This window comes from Dermacentor variabilis, unplaced genomic scaffold (genome assembly GCF_050947875.1).
Source record: "Dermacentor variabilis isolate Ectoservices unplaced genomic scaffold, ASM5094787v1 scaffold_12, whole genome shotgun sequence".
Lineage (NCBI taxonomy): Eukaryota > Metazoa > Arthropoda > Arachnida > Ixodida > Ixodidae > Dermacentor > Dermacentor variabilis.
In genome coordinates, this window is record NW_027460280.1 from 22,248,705 (window position 1) to 22,265,160 (window position 16,456).

General features: G+C 43.0%; 1 protein-coding gene across 2 annotated transcripts in view; it reads right to left on the bottom strand.

Moving 5' to 3' along the window:
* The window catches only part of Ide (Insulin degrading metalloproteinase), a 247,923-nt gene that overhangs the window by 75,995 nt on the left and 155,472 nt on the right, over positions 1–16,456 (bottom strand). For both annotated transcript variants that reach the window (XM_075676326.1, XM_075676325.1), the window contains exon 20: positions 11,824–11,915. In XM_075676326.1, coding sequence (XP_075532441.1) covers positions 11,824–11,915 — 92 coding nt within the window. The remainder of the gene's footprint in view (positions 1–11,823; positions 11,916–16,456) is intronic.

Consider the following 16,456-nt stretch of genomic DNA (forward strand, 5'->3'; position numbering starts at 1 on the left):
ACTGCTGCATAGGACATGCCCGCATGCAACTTTGATCCATCCGTGTAAAATTCTGTGCATGAGTATTTCGCTTGCAGTTCTAAAAAGTGCATTCGAATGTGTTTCTGTGGAGCGTGCTTCGAGACTTGTACAAATGACGTGTCACATTCTACAATTACCCAATGCCACGGCGGTAATGGCCTTGCTGGGGTCTTTAAACTGTGTTCTAGAAGCGAGATACCCATTTCTTCACTAAGCCTCCTAACACGCAGCGAGAAGGGTTCTCTGAATGTTGGGCGATTATGAAACAGTGTAGCACACGTCATGTCATTTATACTTGCGTAACAAGGATGCTCAGAATTCGAAAGCACTTTGAGGAAATACGCAAAACTAGAGTACGACCTTTGCAAATTTAGTGACCACTTATTTGACTTCACGTACAGACTTCGTACACGGCTCATCCTGAAAGCACCTGTAGCCAGGCAGATCCCTAAATGATGAACGGCATCCGGTATCTTTAACGCACTTGGTGCGGCGGAGTGATAGACTACAGCACCATAATCTAAACGGGATAGTATGAGGATCTTGTACAAGTTAATGAGGCACTTCCTATCGCTACCCCATGTTGTATGTGACAGAACTTTAAGAAGATTCATTGTTTTTAAGCATTTATTCTTAATATATTTTATTTAATGTGGGATATGAAGGATAGTTTCGAATCAAGTATGACACCCAAAAATGTGTGCTCTGTGTGCAGAGGGATGCAGGGTCCATTGAGTTCAATATCAACATCTGGGACTAGGCCTGTCCTCCTTGTAAAAAGGACACAGGAGCTTTTCTGCAGTTTTAACTTGAACCCATTTTCACTTGCCCATTTTGACACCTTGTTCAGGCCAAGCTGAACTTGTCGCTCACAAATTGCGAGATTGCACGACTTAAAACCTATTTGCACGTCATCAACGTATATCAAATAGAACATGGTACGAGGAATTGATGAGTGTAAAGAATTCATTTTACGAATTCATTTTTACGCCACCCTGTGGTACCCCCATTCCTTGCAGAAATGGCCTAGAGAGAGCACTTCTAACTCTAACATGGAATACACCCTTTGACAAATAGCCTGTTATAACGTTAAGCATGTTTCCACAAATGCCACACTCCGACAAATCTCGCAATATCCCAAAGCGCCATGTCGTGTCGTACGCCTTTTCCATATCCAGAAATATGGACAAGAAGTACTGTTTGTGTATAAAGGCATCACGGATGCGTGACTCTATGTGTACTAGATGGTCGGTTGAGCGACCTTCCCTGAAGCCACACTGATAAGGGTCAAGCATTTTGTTAGATTCGAAGAAATGTAACAAACGGCGATTTATCATTTTCTCAAATAACTTGCAAAGACAACTTGTAAGCGCTATCGGACGATAACTATTTACAGAGGATGGATCTTTACCTTGTTTTAATATCGGAATTACAATAGCTTCTCTCCATGTGGAAGGCACGTGTCCAGAAGCCCAAATGGTGTTAAAAAGTGCGAGAAGTGTTATTTGTGTATCTTTGTGTAAGTTTTTGATCATGTCATATACAATCCTGTCAGCTCTGGGTGCTGAGCTCTGACATGTGTTTAGAGAATATTTCAGCTTAGCAACGCTGAAAGGACGGTTATAGGCTTCATTCAGTCTGCATTTTCAATCTAATATCTTACGTTCAGCTATTTCTTTTATCTAAGGAATGGCCTAGAGTAATTAATTGAGCTAGACACCCTCGAAATGCTCCCCGAGTGCGTCTGCCTGCTCCTCCAAGGTATTCCCTTGATCATCGATTAAGGGTAATGGCTGGGTCTACTGTCCGTTAAGTCTCCTAAGTGCATTCCAAATTTTGCCTCTAGTGTGTAGGAGTTTACACTTGGAAATAAATTTCTTCCAGCTCGTTGCCCTTGCTTGTCACCTTGTCTGCCTTCCCTGCGATTTGATGTGCTTAAATTCCACGAGATTTTCTGCAGTTGGTGTTCGACGCAGTGTATTCCATGCCTTGTTTTGCTTCTTCCGTGCCTGTCTGCAATCATCATTCCACCATGGAACGCATCATTTACATGAACGATCATTTGTTTAAGAGATGCATTTTTCTGCTGCGCCGATAATAAAAGCTGTAAAATACTGTACTGCATCATCTACAGTAAAATCATTGATAAAATTTTGTGTTAAATAAGTCAATTCATTAAATTGCTTCCAATCAGCCGTTTCTAGTTTCCATCGAGGCATTTGTGGTGAACGGTCATACTGCACTGCTAGCTTCAGTAATATAGGAAAATGGTCACTCCCTAGTGGATTTTTGATTACCTCCCATTTCGGGTAATGAATTAATGAAGCGGAGCCAAGAGCCAGATCAATAGATGAGCACGAGTTATGCGTGAAGTTGAAATATGTAGGTTCTTTCTTATTAAAGAGGCATGCACCAGAGCTTACAAGAAAATTTTCAATGAGTTGCCCTCGAGTGTCGCACTGGGCGTCTCCCCAGAGACTGTTGCGGGCATTCAAATCACCTACGATCATGTAGGGTTCAGGAAGCTGATCCACTAGGCAATAGAAATCCATTCTTTTTAGCTGTTGATTAGGTGGAACGTACAACAAGCAGATTGTAACTAACTTGTTAAAAATGATTGCTTGTGCGGCGACTGCCTCAAGATGCGTCCGAAGTTCAAATAAGCGACATGCTACACTCTTGTCAACTACGATGGCTACACCACCGGATGAAGCATTAACATCATCACAATCTTTCCGAAAAATAGTGTATTGTCAGAGAAAGTTTGTCTCTGTGGGCTTCAAGTGCATCTCTTGAACACACAGCACTTTCGGATTGTAGCTATGGAGGAGTTCTCTGATACATGTATCGTCAAGGTTATGGAGAAGTCCTCTAACATTCCTTTGTAGTGTCTGTGTTTGCATTATAAGAGAAGTGTTATAGCTGTGTGTTGTAGAAAGAAGATTTAGGTCACGGGGCCTTTTACAGGCACCATGACACGAAGTTTGTCTTTTCTGGAGCGGTTGATAGAATCGCGCCGCTCTTTAGGCACCGAATGCGCCGTCACAATCGGTGTTATGTCCATCACTTCCTGCGAGGCGCTGGGCACGCGCTCTTTCGTGCGCTGTGTTTGACGACAGGGCTTCGTCTCAATGGACAATACCCTTGAGGCCACCAGCCCGGAGGCCGATGGCCCCTTCTGGGACGGCAGAGCAGCGCTGGCTGCAGCCGCCAAGGGGACAGATGGCGTCACTGCTGGCTCACTCAATGTGGGCCGGACAGGCGCCGGGGGCCGTTGTGGCACTGCCCCTTGACGCGCCCCATCGGCAAAGCTGACTTTAGGAAGGTAGGACACCCGCCTGCGTGGTGCCTTGAATGAGATGTTTTCTTTTGCTTTTAAAGTGACAATTTCTTTTTCTTTTTTCCATGATGGGCACGACCGCGAGTACACTACCTAAAAGTAAACAACAAGGGGAACCAAGGGCCATATTTTTGTTAGTCACGATCAGACGAAGTCAACAAACAATGAAACTAAGAAAAGCCTAGGATAAATGACTTTTTTTATTGAAATGTAGAAACAAAAAAGTAAAGAAAAATAAATGCGGATGAAAAAAAAAAAAGCTTGCCACAGGTACCAGCTTAATCCACAGAGTATTTGCATCACTTCGCATTACGCAAAGATGTGGGTTACTAAATGACTGGAAGTTATTGTAAAGACATTGGGTGCTCTTTCTGTTGACTGATGTGCCTCTCTGCAGCATCCGCAGCTGCCCGGCAGCAGAATCGTTTGGACCAGTCCCTGTCGGTCATTCTCTCTCAAGAATCATCTCAAGTACTGTTATCAGTTGCACTTGAAAAGAAATGAATATTTGGTGATTTTGAATAGTGAATTATCAAATCAAATAGCAGACTATTCGATTCATATTTAATATTCTCACACCCCTAATATATATCCTTTTCAATGGAACTCATCATGCATCTTGAGCACTTGGAACTCTGTAAGGGGCAACAGCTAAGACTTCGCACAAACTGCTTCATTGGCATATGTGCAATGCATTGTAGCCAGATAACGTCAGTAATCAGTCATTTGATTTTGTTGTACCCAGTGTGTTGAAATGAAATGAAAACAAAAACGAAAAACAAAAAAGAACATTTTTTACTGGAACGAAAATGTAACCGATAAGTTATTATGTTGTTTCAGAGTGAAAATGAAGTATTTTTTCTCGACATTTGCTTCAAGTGGAAAGTTAGCAAGCCGAAACAACAGACGTCGGGCAACGTCAGCATTAGGGCGCGTCTCAGGAAGTCCGCATAAGGGTGTGTCTCAGACAGGGATAGTGCGAGAGTGATAGCAGGCCGAGCGCTCTACTAATCTAAACGTGCCGTTCGGTGTACTAGCAGATCGGCATCGCAGCAAAACCCAGAGCTTGTGTGCTGAAGAGCCTGTCATCTCGCTTTCTATGGGTACAATGCTTTGTTACTGAAGTTTTATAATTCATTACTGTTTGTTTATGTTGGTTTTATCAGAATGGAATGGCGGCCTGAGGTTTCGGCGAGTACACTCAATGACGTGCTGCTTCCAAGGTTATGCTTGTGCCTTGACACATGGCACTGAGCATTATCTCAGAATTCATAATTCACTTAAAGAAAAATGAATACTGTTCTTATCGTTACTTTGTTTAAAAAATTATTGCATGAGAACTAAAACCGTTATGAACTGTCATGGATTATTTATTTTCTTTTTTGGTTATGAAGCAGATCCAGAACGGAACCTTTTTCAGTAGACCAAAACTAAAACCAGAATGAAAAACATTTCGTTCCTACACACTGGTTGTACCACAAAGGATGCTACACTTTAGCCGTCGACACAACTGAGATGAAAAAAGAAAACAAAACGAAAAAAGGGCCTCAGTGAGCTGGCCTAGAAACACCACCATTTCAATCATGGCGTTAGCCTTCACCTCAAGATTTCCTTTAACCAGATTGAAACCCTACATCTATGAAGAATAATAAGGTGAACAAAACACAGCAAATATTATTAAGAATTATTGCACCCTGGGTGAAATGAGATTTTGTGGTATCTGGCCAAGGTCCACAGTTAAATTTATCACAGCTCCACTGGTAGTGCAAGCAATGATAGCTGCCATAAGTGTCGGTGTAGGCAAAAGAGATGGCCATTGCCACAGCTTGGCATGCGCAAGTAAGTTTGCAGGCAGAACTAGTGGAATTATATCCCCTTTATGCACAAATTATGTGATGGACTGCCAATAAATGTGTCAATTACACAACTTTACTCCAAGGTAGTGGACATTCCATTGCAACAAAAAAAAGGTGGTAGGATGTTTCTTTGGGCATCTTCTAGTGAGTCATCATAATTACAGAATAATTAGATGTATATTTACTGTGAAGTCAGTCACATTACATTTTTCTGCAAGAAAAGTTGGTTCACCGCCTCAAAGTGCACAAGTTAATTATTGACTGCAAGAATTAACACAAAGGAAATATTATTCTTTCACCATTGCTACTGGGCCGCAGTATGTTGAATGTCCCCTCAAAAATGGTAGTGCCTTCAGCAAATTCGTCGTCATAGCAATACACAGCACACTGAGGAAACACAGAGTATGGAGGAGGTTCAATTCACATGAAGCTCAATGTACGCTGTTTTATTTTTACATAAGATTGCAAGGCAGTTTTAAAGCCTTGATATCTTTGAAATGGCACAACCGATTGCCGGCTTCCTGGTCTCCTCAGAAAGGGCATATCCCCTTCTTCAACTTTGCCACTTTAGCTATCTCCTCCACACATAAAACATGTGCATAAATTTGAGACTTGAACTATCTCCTCCACACAGAAACATGTGCACAAAAAGTAAATGAGTGAAGGTCATTCTGAAGTTTCTGATTGGCCGCACCCACCATGCGACTCCAGTGCATTTAGCCACTGGTTCAGTCCTCGTATTAGATTCTGTGAACAAGCACATTGTGCATACTCTATGGACCCGCAGCTAAGCATTTCGGCACCAGCACCTCGAACTCGGCGATCAAGCCCATCGTACGTGAATGCCTTGAACTCACGGCTAAACATTTTGCACAATGGTGCCTCGGGCTCCGCGATCAAGCACATCGCGCCCCGAGTGAGTCGGTCTTCTTTATTGCACTGGCAATTATATAGACACTCCAGGCGCATTTTTGCCATCATCGTGATATTCTGTATAAAGTCCAAGAGCCAAAACACCGTCGGCATGCATCATATGCTGTACATGCAAGTGAAAGCACACAAGGGAAGCTGTCGATCGCAGCTCAATCTGGCATGCGTTAAGAAAGAAAGCGGCAAGTAAATGTGCCGTCTTCCGTCGTGTGAAAGGCTGTGGGGGCATGGGATGTAGGGAAAGGGGGGGGGGGGGGATTGTGCTCTGGCAGCAACTGCGCATTTCAAGATAGGGTGCAAGGGGAACCGACGATTGCGGCTCAATCTCTCGCACCATATACAGTCAAACCTCGTTAATACGTAGTCGGCTGGGAATGACCTTTAGGTACACACTAAACAATGTACGAATTAACTGCCAATGCCAGTTTAGAAGCTGCTTAGCGGCTGGGAAAGAACTACGTCGGATACTCTCAAACACACACACTCAGACAGGCTTTATTTCTAGTTAGGCAGCAAAAAATCAGCGATCTTCACTTGCCGCCATGGTGGCCTTGCCACGACATCTTTGAACTTTGCAAGGCCGCGAGCAAGTTTGTCCACGAGGCCTCGCTTCTCTGCGAAAGCTCGCATGATGCTGAAAGCACGCGCCGTGTCAGATAATGAAGGGCCGTTGTCCACTTTCACATCGTGGTTGTCGTCCTCACTTTCGCTTGAAAATTGGCGAGGTGCGATGGCGGCAACAATGTCACCATCCAAGAACTCCGTGGATGTAACAATGTCGGCTTCTCGATAACATAAACTAGACACGCCGCAGCAAAGACCTTAAACACCATGACTGCAAACACACTGGTGGAATGAAGAAAAAAAAAATTCATGCAGGAACTTTTCTGGGAGTTGTCTAAGTATGCGTAAGCATTGTGCAACTTGCTCATCTCTATGCAGCCCGGTGTCATTATCAATGTTATGAAACTTGATCCAGCCAAACAAAGGACAGCGCACAGCGCGTGGTGACACGAACTGGTGTGCACGGTGGCGCAAGGTGCACTGATAATGCATGCAAAGTACTGCAGGTGGCGGTGTCCAGTGAGCTGATGACGTTCCGATCATTATAAGCCGTTATCGCTCATTAGCGCCTTATCCATCTGCGTCGAACCATTATGAACCGTAATCAAACGTACACTGGTGGTGCCTGCGTATATGGCACGGCCATGCGCACCGTATCTTGAAAACAATCTGCGATGCGGATAGAGAGTGCTGACTGCTAATAGCTCCACGTGCTACGTTTCCACCGCTGTGTGCTGAAGAGAGACGCGCGGGTCCACATTCTGAAAGCGATCTGTGAAATGGGCGCTGCAATCGGGAACAGCTGTATGAACAGGAACTACGTCATGGTGGCCATGTTTAAATGTCACTATCGCTGGCAGCTGTCGTCCGAGTGTCGCAACTCGAGAACCGAACGTCTGCACACATGAAATTCTGCAGATTTTGGGCCTGTGTGTGTAGAACAATAAAGAAAATAGTACGCACTAACCGTATGGTGGGTACTGAGCGATTACGGCTTAAAGGCGGTCAGCCAATATATGGGGTTCAATGGGGGCTGGGTGGGGGAATCTTCGCAACTACGTTTAAACTGCAATTACACGTTAAGTGGGTATGTATTAACGAGGTTTTGACTGTATGGAGGAAAGCAGGTAGGCAGCACGGGAGGGAGGGGGGGGGGGCGGTTCAACTCCACCAACAAGTGCATACTTTGCACTTTTCGCGCATGCCCTATCTTGAAAGGGACGCTGCATTCTCAGCACTCTTGAGTTGAAGCAGTAGACCACACGAAGGTCACTTCGCTCGCTGTTGCTGCTGCGCTTGCGTACACCAGCGTTTGGCAATGTGTCCGTGCTCATAGGGTGTGATGTGGTGTGATGTATTCGTGTTTGCTTGTACACGATAACACCATGCTCGTTAATTCAGTTAGTAAGCAAATGTTTCCAAGTTTATTCAGCCAATAGAACTACTATCCTTACTTCATACAGCTGTCTACTAATTTGCTGTCACAATCGATGCTTCACCTTTCAGGTGAAATGGCGACTTTTTTTATTATTATTTTCTTTTTTTCATCACATTCTGAGTTACAGTGCAGGCCGGAACATTCTCACCTTTTTGGCTTCATTATTTCAATTCGTTCGCAACCAAAGTGTGCGTTTGATGCGAAAGTGGGAATAAAAAGGAAAAGTACAAATTTATATGTTCACAAGAAAGAAAAAAAAAAAGAAATCTAAGAATGTCATGACCTTCAGCATGCATCTGGCTACGCTCACAATATTCAACAAACTTTCCACTGCATTCCATAAGCTCTCCAGGCTTTCACAAGGTTCAAAGGAGAAAAAGTTTGTAGAACTTTGAGGACGCTTAAGCTTTGCCTTTAACAGTGGAATAAATCAGCCTTCAAAGATCCCTGACTGCTTCTTACACTTCCTGGCAACAGCAGCTTATGTAACCATAATGTTTACTAGGAAATGCTGGTAGCGAACGCTATGCGCGAAGGCGAGCATTCTGGTAGAAATGCTGCCTCTTGTGTGGGACGATCCCGAATGTAGTGCACAGCCACGCCAAAAAAAGATATATCATTTTTAGGTTTCTGTTATTGTTTTGCAATTTTAATATTTAAGTCTGAGAAGATTGCACACAAAAGGCACGCACTGTCGGTGTTTTGTTTCATGACGTTTGTGGGCTGTCATTCTCAAAATTCTGAGGAATAACTTTGTCAAGAATATCAGAAACAGCCAACACTGACACCAAGGACAACATAGGGGAAATTACTTGTGCTTTAATAAATGAAATAAAGAAACGATAAATGAATGGAAATAAAGAGGATGAAAAAACAACTTGCCGCAGGTGGAAACCGAACCCAAGACCTTTGCATGTTGTGGGCTCGGTTCCCACCTGCGGCAAGCTGTTTTTTTCATCCACTTTATTTCCATTCATTTATCGTTTCTTTATTTCATTTATTAAAGCACAAGTAATTTCCCCTATGTTGTCCTTGGTGTCAGTGTTTGTTGGCTTCTGATATGACTATTAAAAATCGGACCCCTCGGTTAACCCCCCTTCTTCTCTTTGTCAAGAATGTAAGACAAGGCATGAGCAACATTAGTGATAGAATGGTATGGCAATATAACCCGCATATACCGCATGTCATATAGCAAGGCGTGGCATATACATATACCTAAACATATATGGAAATTTTTGTTCACAGACAACTCCACCAATGCCGATGCCAACACTGGATTTTCTGCAACATGGGGCGCTTAAAGGGCCCCTCACCAGGTTTGCCCATTTTGAGCTGACAAGTGCAGAGCATACATTAAGCGATAATGATCGTGTCTGCAAAGTATTACAGCACTACGTGCCACGGAAAAACCTGAAATTTCAAACCGAACGCCGTTTTTCCTTCTCCTTGCAGCCGCTGCACTTCTAGCTGGATGGTGGAGTAGTCGTGCCCGCAGTGTGATGTCGCTTGTGGTGACACGTGTCATGGAGAATTATTCAAGACACTTGTTATCTGTGCGAGCTGTTGCTTTAATTGACGAATTGAAGTGTAGAGAAATAATAAAACACACAGACTGAATGTCTGCGCGTTTTTTGTTTTACTTCGCACCGAAGGAGAAGAGATGTACTTCCACTTCGTCTGTTTGTTCTCACGGTCGTGCGGTCACGTGCGTAGGTACCGAAACTATGCCATTTTCTACCGTGCTACAGCGCGTGATCATGCTCTGCGATCCGCTTGTTTTGCCTCAGTATTCGTGTAGCACTGAATTATAGTGCTAGTCATGTTTCCTTGTGCACAGTGCGCAAAATTGTGCGCTGCCCGAATGAGACAACAGGTCGCGCGCAACGCCGTCAACGGAGATGCGTAGCACCGGGAAAAAAAGAAGTGAGGAGAAAAAAAATGAAGGCGAGGACTGTGATGTATGCGTCACGCGATCCTCAAGGTCCAGTATGGGAGAACGCAGGGAAGGAATTTCGCTTGCGAAGGCTAGACGGGGCAAGTGAAGAGAGCGTCTTGCTTGGCAGTAGAGCCCACCTGCTGAAATCATGGGTTCACGGCACTGAAATATTTCTATCTCGGCTATTAATGAGCCGATTTGAAAAATTTTTGCGGCAGAACGCTCCCTAGAGAACATGTAACAACTTCCAGTGTATAACCAAAATTTCCTATGGGGCCTGGTGAGGGGCTTTCTAATGCAATCGCATAGATATAATGCTCTCAATACACGATAGCTGGTGCAAGCACTAGGCTTGCACCTCTGCATAAGCGCTGGCCTGCAAGGCATGCATGTTTCAGCTGCATTGCAGTCCATGCGCCAGCTCCTTTCTGATGTGCAGCTCTTCAGCCGTTGCCTAGGGAAAAAAATAATCAAAATTCTGCCAAAAGCCTTGATTCAGTCATCTGGCAAAAAGGAGTAAGAATGTGATGGAGACATTATGTGAGTGACGCTAAGGAATAAGCCACTAGAGACACCCTTCAACGAGGTAATATAAAGATACAATGCTGGAACATGCTGTGCTTTCATGGAATATTGTACAGCACTTGGTCTGCAACACGGCCAACATGCTCTTCACAGAGCAGCGGAAAAGGATGTTTCGTGGAAAAGAAAAGGTAAGCAAAGCACTTCAGACTAAAGTGAAAACACTCCAGAAGTGCTACATTCAACAGGACATAAATTAGTACAACCTTGGTGCCTTTTGATAACGTAACATTGCTGTAATGCCCTCAGTGAATGTAGATATTGAAATAAATTAATAAAATCTCATGTACAACCTTGAAAGCTATTTTCTCAAAACTGTTTTACTTGTCGCTTCCTCAGCTTGTTCCGCTGGTTTCTTCATGACTGCTAGGTCTATTTCATTTCAGCTTTTTTACTATATTCCTATGCGACAGTCTTGCTTTTCTAGCATGAGTGTCTGAATTAATGATTCAAATAATTGTTGTACAGTCACCTCATAATAAAAATCCAAGAGCATCATGACCTCAACCATTCATTTTGGAACAAACAGGGCTTTGAACAAGTCTTCTCATTTTTGAAGTCGTTCAGGCTTGGAACAAACTCAAAAAGAAAACAAATTGTAAATAAAAAATTGTTCAGATCAAATTTTGACATTTTTATGACAGCCACCGCAAACATTACGAATATCTGTCAATTTTCATCACCATCCATAAAGAAATAAGGAAGTTTATTTTGAAAGCCACGATCCCCTTAAATAACTGGCAAAAGGACGTCATATACACAAATGTGTACACTGCACCTGAAGGGAATATATGAGCAAGCTGACTGACACAAGTCTGGGTGAAAACCAATGTTTAAAGTTGAGGAAATATTTCAAAAGCTTTCTGCCATCGAATGTCGTTCAATGCAGTAGACAGCCATGATGCATCAAAAAGTCCACATGTTTATCTGCTGCTTTTGCCTATATCCCTTGCAACACCGTAACTACTTTTGCTTTTCTACACCGTGCATTATAGTGCCACTTAGTTTACAAATATTCAGCTTCTATATAGGCAATAATTCATGGATATTAGAGAAAGAGACCAAAACAAGTAATGAAAATATGAGAAGCTGTTTCATTTTCTAGCTTACAAGCTGTGAAGAACTTGCATAAATATTAAGCCTAAATTCACCATACCTGATGAGTCAAATTTCCATGCATAAGGCACTCAATATGCATTCGAGACAGCAACTTCGGAATCATTTCTTGGACACTCTCTCTGGTAAGCTCTGAAAGAAAATGACACACGTACTACGTGATAAGCAAGAAACAGTCATAGCCACAAAACAGTCAAGAACAGTTACCAGTGCCACTAGAAATTTACTTGGCATGCGAGATGCAAAAGTAATGTGAGCAGACAATGTACAGTAGTTTGTACTGATAGTGACAGCTTTCCACAAAAAATCACTCAGGACATGCTTGCCATGGCATAGCTAATCATTCAAACAATCCCCCGAAATAATGACCTTGGGCATACAACCCTAATCAATACACGGATGAAAGCAGCCAAGAGTGTTTTGGAGCAGCTCTGCGAACAGGAAATTTGCCACTTGGAGCATGTCTGAAACAGGAATTACTTATTTTGGAGCAGAATATGTGCATTGTGAAGTGATTTGATAAAGCTCAACATGAATGAAATACAAGCAGATTAGGAAAAGGTGTTATTTGATTTTGCAGAACAGTATTAAGTTACATATTTTGTGTGCCAACTAAATGTAGCCAAGAAATAAAAAATGTAGGGCTTTACGAGAATGGCACTCACTATGTTGGCAGTATTATTCATGCTAGTAATAAGTGTTTTGTCTATGTGTGTGTGCACGCAATAATAAGCAAATTATATTCAGGTTTAATTAGCTAAGTTTTATAAACTAACCTAATCATTAATGTGTGATTGCAAAGGTTGTGATAGATGCCAAGAAATGACCAATAACAGAATTTAAATCAACCTAGGTACTGTATTAACACGGCAAGCTGGGCGAGTTGGTGATTGAACATGTTGGGGAGGGGGCTATGGGTGGGCAGCGCAACTCGGATGAAAGACAAGAGGAAGTACACGATACAAGAGCAGTGTCAGCTTTCTAGCTGTCTGCTGTCAGCTGCGCTCATATCGTGTACTTCCTGTTGTCTTTCGTCCGGGTTGCGCTACCCACCCATAGCAACTAGGTACTGTGTGGTCTTTCTTTTTTTTTTTTTTTTTCTGACAAAAAAAAGGAAGGAATGGGTGCAAAATTTAATAAATACTATGTGACAACGTGCCACTGCACTAGCAATATCAGCGGTTGCAAACATAAGCCTTGTCATCCAGTATGTTGCACATTTTCAAATAATGGCTTCGTGTTTGATAAGGACTAAAGATACATGCCAAAAGTAACTGGCATGTCAGAGAAAGAGCACAACCACTTGTTCGCAATGCGATGAATGATTGCCATGCAATGGCCATTCGTGTAAAGCAGTCCATTATTTTTTATTCTTGATGACATTTTACTAGGACAGCCAGATAAAACATTGCAAAATACACCTGTAGTTAGTTTACCCGTTGCCTGTTTGCCAGTTTTCCACATCCCTTGGAGGGAAAAACACTGATAATTTTTTACGAAGAAAAAGAGAGAAAAAAGATCATTGATGTTTCGCACTGGTTACACACCTAAAAGTGTGGGCTATACAGTTTTTTACTTTTTAGACAAGCTCCAATTTATTCGCAGCCTCACCACGAGCTCTATAAACCCAATGTACTACAATGGCAACAGGTATGTTGAATACCAAACTATGGTTTATTGAATTTTTCAGGCTTGTTCGCGCAAGTCACGGCATAAACATTGTTGCTACAAGTGCAGTTTCTGGAGTTTACATTTTCTTCAGCTTCTTACAACTGCTATTTGGCCAGTGGAATCAACTAAAAGCATGACTAAAATCAAAACTTTACATTCCTGGCTTGCGTTCTGCGGTGACAAAAGTATGATTTGGCATCGTGCGGTTGTGCAGAAAATGGCATGGACGCAGAATCCAAATTTGAGTGGCAATCACTGTTGCAACTTTGGATTTGTGGTCAAGAAGTTTCACGAGAGCAGGCAGGTGGTTTGTCACCATGCCGCATTGTCAAATAGGCAACCAGACATGGTGTGGGGGCGAAACAGATTGTTAACGTTACACGCATGGTGCTCACCATTAATTGACACTGATTTAGCTAAAGGGCATACAGGCAAGCAATAAAATGTATCAGTATAACTGAAGTGAGCTACATGCTGAACAGATTGTATATGAGTTATTCACTCAATTGACAGTGCGGCTTTCCTTCATGGCTGCCCTATAACAATAGCACCAGTTAAAATTTTTCTGCATAGTACACAAAGAAGCAAGAATTATAAACATGAGTAATACATTCCTCATTTCCCTATGGCTCAGTTACAATGTGCCACTCAACACCCACACTCCAGATGCCACATCTGAATCTAATTTAATTGGCTTGGACGAGTTCAGGAGTGTTATTCTGGACGTGGTCACATTTGGCAATTCCCGAGCCAATCAGAAGATGTAGCAGCTCTCTGGGCCGATCAGAGCTGACAATATGGCAGAATTTGACGATACAGTCAACTCTCGTTCCAACAAAAAAATGTCCGCTTTATCCAAAGTCCGTAATATCTGATACGCCACACTTCTGAAACTTTTGTCGCGATGTCTAACAACTTAATTGCAAAGAGTGAGTGACGAACGCCCAAAGTAAAAAACAGACGAAAAAAAAAAAGGTCACAGTTTCACCCGAAAGGCGAAGCATCGATTGCGACAGCAAATTAAGCAAGACAAGTGCGGCAGCAGCAGTGAGTGAATTAACCTTCATGCTGTCTCTCGCTTCAACGCGAACTAAACGTCAAAAGCACAGCACATATGAAGCTACCGGCACTGGGTGCACTTTGTCCACATTGCAGATCACTTTGAAGATGAGGCCCGCGCTGGCAGGCACTTTGTTCACATCGCAGATCGCTTTCATGATATAGCGCCTGCACGGCGCTGTTAACAGCAGCCACCCGAGTAGAACCTCCCCCTCTTTCCTTTGCACGCAAAAGACGGCATGCTTCCGCCCCCCCTCCCACCTTCCTCCCTCCCTTGCAAGATATTGAGCTGAGATCGTGGGCCGACCCTTGCAAGTCAGTTGCCAGCCCATGTCAACGTAGCAAAAGTGCGTTTTATACACCAAATTTTAACAAAAATTGCCTATAATTTAGTCCGCTGCAGCCAATAGACCGCTGTAGCAAGGTGTGTTAAAAGGGAACTTTGTTGCATTAATAAAACAGGTAGAACAAACTAAGGCTGAAATATGGTCCGTTATATCTGAAAGTCTGTTGTACACAGGTCCATTGTAACGAGCGCAGACTGTATACAGAATAACACCCCTACACGGCTAAGGCTGTGTCGTTGCCAGGGGATGCCGCACATCCCGCTCAATTTTATTACTTCGCTCAAAATTTGTGTTTTGGCACACGATGGCGCAACTGGGGCAGCACATCGATCTCTGTCAATAACGTTTCTATCAAAACCAGTTCAGTGAAATGTTCCAATACCTAACTGCCATAGGTAAGAAAAATGAACACAACTCACCAAGACTCTACAAAATATGCTTTTTTTGCTTACGACTCAAACTCACTCGGCTCCAGACTCGGACTCACCAAAATTCTGATCAGCCGGGCTCACTTGGACTCGGTCTTATGGTTGGTCCGAGTCTGAGCAAGTATGAGTGAGTTTGCCGACCAATGCTTACTGGGCCCATTTTGTTCTGAGGCACAGCACAAGGTGCTCATAAAAAATTCAGCTGACATAGTAATGAAAAAAAGAAAATGGACAGGGTGATCCAGAAGCAAAAAAAGTAAGGCTTTATTAATTTCAAAAGTATAAACAGTAGCAAGATGCAGTTTTCACAAAAATCCACAAAACATTTTTTTAAATAAAAAATTTTACAGCCAAAGTAGAAACATTTGTCACGCAGAGGTGGCACTGTTGTGGCACTGTTGTGGCACTTTCGTGACTCAGGAACATGGATGAAAATAAATGGGCAGCTAAAGTGCACAGGTATCGGTACCTCAAAAGCGTGGATGCAGAATGGAGGAAGAGGTCAAGCAAGTCGGCATCTAAGTACAGGGTAACTGAAAGCATAAACAGGCAACCAGGGCTCATCAGAAAGAAAGAGAGACAAACAGAGACAGTAAATTCGATGCAAAGAATGAAAACAGAAAAAGACCATGGAGATTTACAAGAATGGCAAGAAAGAAATTAGAGGGCAAAATCTGTACGATAACACAAAGGACAGTGTCTTGCTATTCGAGGCTCGAGCTGGTTGCATAAGGACAAAAACATACCGGAGCAAATATCTGCAACAAGATGAGACATGCGTTTGCTGTAGCAAAAATTCGGAGACCTCGCATGCTAGCGGAATGTGAAGGTATTCACCCAGCGAGACCCGTAGGTAATGTACGCCTTCCAGAAACACTTGGATTTGAAGTGGATGGATGCATCAACCAGTCAGCAGTTGCAATAAGAGACGTTTAGACTATTGGTGGGAAGAAACAAACAGATATTGATAGGACCGAATCAGTTACAGGCATAGGTAGCAGTACACGGTATGGTATGGTATGAAGAACTTTATTTAGGTCCTGAGGGATCAGTCTGGGACTGATGCGGGCCGCTCCCACATCGGTAGAGGGAGGCCGAGCCCCTCTGCCATCACATGGGCCCTCTGGACAGCCCTGAGTTGGTCCGCCAGCACTTCAATGTGTAGCAT